General features: G+C 51.3%; 1 protein-coding gene across 5 annotated transcripts in view; it reads left to right on the top strand.

Annotated features, from left to right (window-relative positions):
* The window catches only part of CALN1 (calneuron 1), a 160,981-nt gene that overhangs the window by 40,467 nt on the left and 111,123 nt on the right, over nucleotides 1-9,391 (top strand). For all 5 annotated transcript variants that reach the window (XM_017824101.1, XM_017824103.1, XM_017824105.1 and 2 more), the window contains one exon: nucleotides 3,282-3,406. In XM_017824101.1, coding sequence (XP_017679590.1) covers nucleotides 3,282-3,406 — 125 coding nt within the window. The remainder of the gene's footprint in view (nucleotides 1-3,281; nucleotides 3,407-9,391) is intronic.

Raw genomic sequence — 9,391 nt, forward strand, 5'->3', positions numbered from 1 at the left:
CCTGAGCCTGCCCTGGCACAGCTCCAGCCATTCCCTGGCTGCTGTCCCTGGTCCCCCCAGAGAAGATGTGTCTGTCCTGACTGCTCAGAGATGGAGAGCAAAGCTCAGGGTTCAGTTCCCTGCTTGTTGTACAGCTCTGGGAATGGGGCAGGAGCTGAGGGGCATCTGCCCTAGTCCCATTCAGGACATCTGCCCTGCTCCCAGCCAGAGGAGAGGAAAATTGCTGCAAATCTAACACACTGGAGAGGTAGAAGCCCTTTGGCTCATTGCAGTCCAGCACTGAGCCCTGGGCAGGGCATCACCCCAGTGTGGGCTGGATCCCATCAGCACCAGGTCACTCATGCTCTGAGCTTACCCAGGGCCTCACCACGTGAAGATTTCTGTGTTTCCAACATGGACATTTCGGTGAAATTCAAAATGAGCCTTTCACAGGGTCCCAGACTGCTTTGGGTTGGAAGGAACCTCACAGCTCATCCAGCTCCACCCCCTGCCATGGGCAGGGACACCTTCCCCTACACAGGGTTGCTCCAGGGCTTTGAACACTTCCAGTGATGGGGGTTCCAGCCTGGACTGACCTGGCTGTGCTAGGACAGGTCTTTTTTTTCCAGACAGGCATCAGGCACCCACATGTTCCCCTGAAGCTTTACACGGGTTTCAACCTCGCGTGCTTTGCAAAACCTGGTGCTGTGTTTCACGAGCTCTCCCACAGCCCACCCTCCCTGTGCCCCTTTTTGCTGTTTTCTCCCCCCTTTCAGACCCGTTTTTGGCCTCAGGCTCCTCTCTGCAGGTTGCTGAGCGTGTCTGAGGTGCAGCTGCACATCCTTGTTGGACACCCAGCACAGGAGCTGCTGCTGGTCCAGTTCTGAGCATCCCTGGTTCTAACTGGAGGCAAGTTGAGAGCTGCTGAATTCCAGCAGCTCTGCAGGTTTTCTGTGGAATGATATTAGATTTTTAAAAATACTAATACATACCTGGGTGGTAGAACTGAATCCTGGATTTCTCTCCCCAGGGTATCACGGGTCTCCTCCAGCACTAAAACACGTTCCTGGATCCCAGGGAGCTGATTTCAAACACTCCAGCCCTCAGGGGAGATGCATTGTCATGTGTTTTTTTTTTTTTTTTTTTACTGCTTGTAGAAGCAAAGGCAGGGAAAGTGATTTCAGAAATGCTTTAGTGAACTTAACTGCAGGCTTTGCTGCTGCTCCAGCGCTGGGGGAGCTCAGGGAGGGAGCACAAGCCCGGGCTGGGGCAGGGGGGTGCTGGGTCTGTGCCCAGCCCCACGGGCTCAGCACACTCTGGGTTTGCAGTGCAAGCCCGTCCCCGTGTTGGATTTAAACCCCTTTCATTTAACGGGGTTTTGAAAACCCTGTTGATGGATGTTGTGATTTTTGGGGTTGTCCTGTGCAGGGCTCCATGGTCCTTGGGGGTCCCTCCCAACTCGGGATATTCGGTGATTCCCTGGGGTGTTTTTCAAGAGAAAACAAGGATCTAGCATTCCCTGAACACTTTGTGGTGGGCCTGGAAACTAAGAAAGGTAAAATTCCCACCTTAGTGCTGAGAAAAATATGTCAGAGCCAGCAAGAGATCCCAAGGAAACACATTAATTGGCAAGTGCTGGGAAATTACAGATGTGCTTAATGAAAAAGAAAACCTTGTTTACGGTTTCTAATGTGCTGCTGAAGGAACTGGCTCCCAAATAAAAATACTTAAAGTTACGATTAGGATTTATTTACATAATTACTGCCAGAGAAATTCCAGGGACGTGCTGAGCAGTGCAAGAGAAGCCTCATGGCTTTTCCTCTTTGCTTCCCAGTGTCTCCAGGTTATTTTGCTCTTGGGGAGTCTCTTGAAGCTGTTCCTGACTCAGTGAGGCAAGGAGGCATTTGTTACAAAATTAATTCATATAGATGTGGATATAGATTTGTTTTATTGACTGTGGTAGGAACATATGGCTGAGTAAGAGCCAGATCATCCTTGTAATTGGAGTGCTGGCTGGAGAAGGATTCAGGAGGTGGCACTTATGGCAAGGCAAGGATGTTCCATGGCTACAGCAAGGATGCCCTTGGAGTTTGTTTCCAAGGGGCTGTGACCCCCAGGGACAAGAGGGGGTTGTGCCAAAGCATAAATTGATATTAATGGTGGGTTTCAAACCGTGCCCAGGGTGTCCTGGCCACCTTCCAGCCCCTGCAGAGCCCCTGGGCCGGATCCCGGGGGATGTTGGTGTGGCTCTGCTGATTTATATCCACTGGAAACATGGAACAGAAAGGCCCACAATGGGTTTGTGCTGCCTGGATCCAGCCAAGGGGATGACAAATCTCCCTCTTAATATTTCAATTGACTTTGGCAAACTTGCCTCTTACTTGTGTATCCTAAATCAATGTGTAAGTGCTGCTGACAGTAATTCCCACTTTTGTCTGTGCAGATGGCTGCCCTTCACTCTGCTGCCGTGTTTATACCTGCGAAGTTTGCAAACACTCTGCTGCTCCAGCCTCCTGTTGAGCAGTATTTTTCCTTCCCTGTCACAGTTGGGAGGTGAAAATGTTCTTTGTTGGGCCCTGCCCGAATGGGAATTTTCTTCTTTCTTCTTCTCACTGAAGTCTGGAGCCCAGGAACTGGTGGTGACGAGCACCTCGCTCAGGGAGGGTGCCCTGGGTGGGGGGTTAAACCACCTCAGGGGCCTGGAAGCTCCAGAGCAGGGTCTGAGAGATGGTCTCCAGGCTCTTGGAGGGCTTTGAAAGTTGTGCTGCTGGATCTAGTTGGGGATGTTGCATTTCTGGGATTGTCCAAGGCCAGGTTGGACAGGGCTTGGAGCAGCCCGGTCTAGGGGAAGGTGTCCCTGCCCATGGCAGGGGGGTAGAACAAGATGAGCTTTAAGGTCTTTTCCAACCCAAACCATTCTATAATTCCATGATCTTATGGAATCTTTTCAAATTTTTTAATTGCATGTCAAGGCAGACCCCCGTGCACTATGAAACCATTACGAAGAAGCAAATCTGGAGGCTGAAAGCTGCCATACGAGTGCTAGAGAGTCCTCTTTTCCTGCTACTCTGTCTCTGCTCACTCTTCTTCATCACCAGGAAGCAGCAGCTGCATTTTTGTTTGTTTAGCTCCTCTCTCAGGCCCTCAATCAAACCTGCAGCCCATCAGTCACGCGCCAACCTCGCCAGGGATGCTTCGGCCCAGCTACTCCCTCAAGGCACACACTGCTGTTGTACCATTCCGATAAAACAGCGCCAAACAATTCCAACAAACCATTCTTTTGCCTTTCCTCTCGTTCCCAGGGAGAAGATGCCATTCCACCATGTGACAGCTGGCTTGTTGTACAAGGGCAACTACCTGAACCGCTCGCTCTCCGCCGGCAGCGACAGCGAACAGCTCGCCAACATCTCCGTGGAGGAGCTGGATGGTGAGCAAATCCGGGGGGTTTCCCAAGTTGCTTTTCCAAATTCACCTTTCTCCACGGTGTTGTCACCGGGTGTTCTCCCTGTGGAGTGAGGAGGAAGGGATGGCTCAGCAGGTCGTGCACAGAGAAAAGGTCCCCGAGCGTGGAGAGCCGGGCAGTGATTTCAGGCTCGGATTTTGTCCTTCTGAGGGGCAAGAAGGACAAGGTCAAGAAGTCAAGAAGGCAGCTTTTTGAGACAGGAAGGCTGCATTTTATGGGCAAAAGTGCAAGAGAAAGTTTAGGCTAATGTGTGTTGCAAAGGTGCTTTTAGCTTTCCTGGAACCTGCAGAGCTGAGTCTGTCCCTTCCGAGTCGTCTCGTTTGCTTTGTGGCCTTTCAAAAGTGAGGTTTCTCTGTGTCTCAATATAACAAGATGCATGTGGAGGCAGCTTGTGGCTTAAGAAGCTGGGAAGGGCTTTAAAATTCCCTTTCACAGGTCAGTGATTGGGAGCACAGACTGGCCTCAGGCTGGCAAAGGCCATCAGGAGGGTTATCCCCATCTGCTGCCTGTAGGATCCCATCATTTTCTCCCTGGAAGCTGGTTGTTGCTAATCCCTCCTGCCCTGCAGACAGGATGTGTGGCCAGGTAGACTCCCAGTCTGGTTTGTGGTGGGAAGGTCTCCTTTGTAGATGATTTGTGGCTCCCCAGGGTCCTTTCTAAGCAAAAGTTAATGTTGTGGACAGCTGGGCTTTGAGTGCTGTGGAACAAACTGAAGCTCTTGGGTTGCTTCCCAGTGGACATTTGGTACAAGCCATGATCATAATGAGTGGCCTTGATGGAGAACTCCAGGAGGAAATGATCAGGGGAAGGGTGCAAGGGGGAAATGGTCCTTCCAGGGAAGGCTGGAGGAAGTTTGGCAAACATTTCTTCTCACCCTCCCCCTCTTCACGTGTGCTTTTGTAAATCAGAGCTCGGTTTACAAGTCTTTGGATTTGGGTTTGTGAGCTTTGAATTAACTTATCTTTGATACAAACAGGGTTTTCTCCTCCCTAGTGAGTGAGAAGGCAGCTCAGGGGAGAGATGCAACACGAGGAACCCCTTTCAGGGCAGCTCAGCTCAGACCTCAGGACTGCCCAGGGCCTGTCCTGGGCTCTTCTGGGGCACAGGAGCTTGGCTTGAAGATTGAAGTTCAGCTGAACTGAGGTGACTCAGCTTCTCTGCATCCTAGAGATGCCAAGCTGTGTTGCAGGTGAAGCTTTGCTGTTGTCCCTGTGACAGGAGGTGAGATCAGGTCCTGCAGTTCATTCAAAACACAGACAACGAGGAGGTTTTTGGTTATGCCAACCCTGGTCAGAGCACAGCTGCTGTAACTGGGATTTGCAGACAACTGTCAAGAGCTGATCCAAGGGGTGGTGTTTGGTCAAAGGTTCCACTCAACGATCTTGAAAGTCTTTTGCAACCTTAATAATTCCATGATCCCATGACTCTATGAAGTGGCATCAGGGCTGGGACACACTGCCAGGGCTGGGACACATTGTCAGGGCTGGGACACACTGCCAGGGCTGGGACACACTGCCAGGGCCATCCCATCCCACTGGGGATACTCGTCCCTGGTTTGTCTCCCTGCTGTGTGCACAGAAATGACCTGTGGCTGGACGTGGGAAGGCAGCCCAGCTCATCTCCATCCTTGCCGTGCCTCCCTGACCCACGCTGGACTCTGCAGGCTCCGCCAACCCTCTGCCATCCCTTTTCCCTGCAGGGTGGGAGCAGCAGCTGCGGGAGAAGGGCCCCACCTTCCCCAGCACTCCAGAGGCTGCGGAGCAGCGCGGCTCATCTCCCTTAATTAAGGCAAATGAAGTGAGTTAGGTGTGAGGGAGCTGCCCGAGTCGCTGTTAATGCAAGTCCCGCTCCCATCCAGCGCGGCCGGTGCCCCATTAGCGCCGAGCTCCGAGCGGGAGGGTTCATTCAGCTCCGGGCACAAAGAGCATCCCCCTCGTTCTCCGGGAGATTTAACTAATCAGCCATTTATTTCCTGCCTGTTAAGCACGGGGCTTCCTGCTAGAATTCAGCCAGATTATTTTCCCGACAGCCCTGTGCTCCACAAGCCCTTCTTTCCGAGGGCTTTGTGGCTCTGCCAGGAGGACGTGCCCTGGTTCTGAGGAGAGCTCAACCTCGGGCCGTTTTTTTCCACCTGCAAACACAGAAGTGACACCAAATTGATTCGTGTCTGCTAAAGGCAGAGCAGCATAAGAAGCTGCAGAGAGTTTTCTGTGTGCCAGCCAGCAGCACACAGCCTCTGGAATTTATGTTTAACATTAAGGCAGCATCTCTATCTTGCTGTGCTTTGTCACTAATACCAGATCAGTGCCTGGGTGTGCTGGTAATTGGGGAAGGTACCACTGTTCACTGCCCAACCTAAAACAGAATTAGTCTTCCTGCCTTTAAGCATAAACTGTCTGAGGGTGAGTAACAAAATGTTCTTCCTTGAGAAGTTAATGTCAGGGTATGGGAGCTTTGTGGATATATCAAGCTGTGATAGCTCGATGCCAATAAGATATTTGCATTTAATCTTGCAGGGTTGGGAAAGAGATGCCAAAATTCTCCTTGGTTTCTTTTTCAATGAGATTTTGCTCCTGAGGGAGTTCCAGCCTATTGAGAAATTCCAGTCACACGTATTAAATTATGAAAGGTTTGAAGCTGGGGAAGTCAGTGGGAATTTTCTGTAATGTTCCCTCTGCGCTCAGGGCTCCAACAAGTGCCTGATCTGCTGGGGTTTTTCCAGCAGACTTTTTTTGTTTTCCATGTCTAGCATTGCCTGTCTCAGCACTTGGGGAAGGATTTCTGGAATTGTGGGCTCTGGGATGCTGCAGGATCTGTGCAGCCTGACTGGAATACAGGCTGGAACACAGCCTGTCTCCCTGCAGTGAATACTGAGTTCTCCCTGTTTGCAGCCTGAGGGTGATGGGTGAGGGACAATATGGAGATCAGGGAATGAAAAAATAGTTCTGGCTTCTAGTAATGTAAGAGAAAAGGAGTCCAGGTTTTGGGATGGACATCCAGTGTGCTTAAGGTGCTGCTCTGCCTCTTCTCTGACTGGTTTTTCTAAGAAATATTTTGAATCATGGAACAGGTCGGGTTGGAAGGGACTTTAAAACTCATCCAGTCCCACCCCCTGCAAGGGACAGGGACACCTTCCACTAGCCCAGGTTGCTCCAAGCCCCGTCCAACCTGGCCTTGGACACTTCCAGGGATGGGGCAGCCACAGCTTCTCTTGGAATTCCACCCCAGCCCCCACCACCCTCACAGGCAACAATTCCTTCCCAATATCCCATCTAACTCTGGCAGTGGGAAGCCATTGCCCCTTGTCCTGTCCCTCCATCCTTGTCCCCAGTCCCTCTCCAGCTCTCCTGGAGCCCCTTTAGGCCCTGGAAGGGGCTCTCAGGTCTCCCAGAGCTTTCTCTTCTCCAGGCTGAACAATCCCAATTTTCCCAGCCTGTCTCCATAGGTGAGGTCCTCTTACCAACTCCAGACTTGCTCCAACAATTCCATGTCCCTCCTTCGTTGGGGGCACCAGAACTGCCCCCACTATTCCAGGTGGGATCCAACGAGAGCAGAGTAAATTTTCCCCTCTGAAAACCTCCCAGACTTCCATCAGCCATCTGTCAACTTGAACTGGGCTCTGGTTTTTTTCCATCCTGCTTTAAACACAGTTCTGGCAGCCAGGGAAGAGGCTGGAGAGATAACAGGTCACTGCTGATGCCTCTTCTATTCCGAGCAGCCACGCTGCTATTTGTGGTTCTCTTTGTGGCTCTGTAGTAGTGTGAGGGTGTTTAGGAGCTGTCACCGTCACAGAAGGGGAATTAACTTGCACCAAGCCATATTAGGAGCTCCTTAACTTTGTTAGCAGCCACCAAATGACGAAGCTGGAAGTGGCAGCACATCCATAACCTGCCTCTGAGGGGCTGCAAAGCACGGCGGGGTTTTGGATCGGAGTTATCGCCGTGTGCTCAGAGGTTTCTGGGCATGACATTATAAATCAAGGCTGGGAGGGGCTGGTTTTCTACACTAAGGCTGGGAGGGGCTGTTTTACATATAGATTTCCTGGCTGCTGTTGGGTGACATGGAACTGTTGGCGTGGTTTGTGCCGACTCTGCGGTTTCCACGTCCCTCCTCAAACCACCTCCTGGCCTCACGTTCGGAGTATTTTTAATAAAAAAAAGTGGTGGATGGAGATAATCATGTCAAGCTTGAGTCATCCACCTCCATAGGCACTATCTAAAGGGTATTGTCAGGAGGCAAAAACATTCCCATAGCAGGAATGTGACAAATATCACCTGAAGGGAGGCACGCGCATGAGAAGCAGGCTTTGCAAAAAGTGCCTGGGAGATGTGAACCAGTCAGTGCCTTGCAGAGAAACCCCAAAGCTGAACCACAGCAGCAGCTGTTTGTCCAGAAAGACATCGAGAGAAATCCTTACCTGCCCCAGATTCCTTTGAAATCAGCAGGAGGAAATGGTGCTGCAGGACAGCTCTTGGCGTCTGGGGCTGCAGGTCACGCAGCTCCTGCCCCGGGAGGTGGGTCTGCGGTGTCTGTAAGGGTTCTTCTAGGCTGGGAGAGGGGTTTTTTGGCTTGAAGGTTGAGCTGCATCTCCAGTTTTGCCTGCCTGAACTGGAGATGTCAGCAGAGCAGCACGTGGAATGGGGCAGAGCTGCTGCCTGCAGGAGCTTGGGGTGCAGCAGCTCCAAGGCAGGAACGTGGAGATTCCTCAGCAAGAGGCTGTTCTGTCATTGTGGATTTTACACCACCTTGCAGGATGTGCTTTACTTGGTTTCTGCTTCTTCCCAGCAAGCTCCCTTTTGTCACCCCCAGCAGCTCTTTCCTGGGCTCCTGTGTAGAAGAGAACCATGAGCAGCTCCAGAGTACCCTGGGAAACAGTTCTTGAAATAATTTAAAGGTCATGGTTAAATGCTGCCCCACATGGAGCTTAGATTAGCAGTTCTCTCCTGCTTGCCAAGAACACAGGCAGTGCCAAGTGGCTCAAGGTGTGTGGGGGCTGCAGCAGGTTCTGGAGCCCCAGCAGCAGGGCCAGAAGGGCAGTCATGGGGCTGGTGACACTCTGGGTCCCTGCTGGGGACACACTCCAGGTGAAATGGCCCCACAGCAGTGCCATCCTAACCCTGCCTCTGGAAATAAGGCCAAAATCAGGGCTGCACATCCGAGATGATGGTCCTTGGATGTTGTATGTCCTGGGAAGGGAGCCTGCCCGAGCTCCAGGAGGGTTTGGATGATCCTCTGGGGCACTGGGTGTGACTCCTGGGGCTGGGCCTGTGCAGGGCTGAGGGTGGGACTCCGTGATCCTTGGGGGTCCCTCCCAGCTCAGCACATTCTGTGACTCTGTGACTCTGGGATTCTGTCGTGCTGTGACTGTGATTTGATGATTCTGTGACTCTCTGATTCTGTGACTCGGTGATTTGATGATTCTGTGATTCTGTGACTGTGATTCTGTGGTTCTGTGATTTGGTGACTCTCTGATTCTGTGATTCCATGATTCTGTGATTCCATGATTCTGTGGTTCTGTGATTTGGCGATTCTGGTTCTGTGACTCTGTAATTCTGTGATTTGGTGACTGATTCTGTGGTTCTCTGACTCTGTGACTCTGTGATCCTGTGGTTCTGTCACTCTGTGATTCTATGACCTGGTGATTCTGTGGTTCTGTGATTTGGTGACTATGATTCTGTGATTCTATGATTTGGTGGTTCTGTGGTTCTGTGATTCTATGATTTGGTGATTCTGTGATTCTGTGGTTCTGTGGTTCTGTGATTTGATGACTGTGACTCTGTGGTTCTCTGATTCTGTGATTCTGTGACTGTGATTCTATGATTCTGTGGTTCTGTGGTTCTGTGATTTGATGACTGTGACTCTGTGGTTCTCTGATTCTGTGATTCTGTGACTGTGATTCTATGATTCTGTGGTTCTGTGGTTCTGTGATTTGATGACTGTGACTCTGTG

Source organism: Lepidothrix coronata, unplaced genomic scaffold (assembly GCF_001604755.1).
Source record: "Lepidothrix coronata isolate B3197 unplaced genomic scaffold, Lepidothrix_coronata-1.0 Scaffold108, whole genome shotgun sequence".
In the NCBI taxonomy this organism is placed as follows: Eukaryota; Metazoa; Chordata; class Aves; order Passeriformes; family Pipridae; genus Lepidothrix; species Lepidothrix coronata.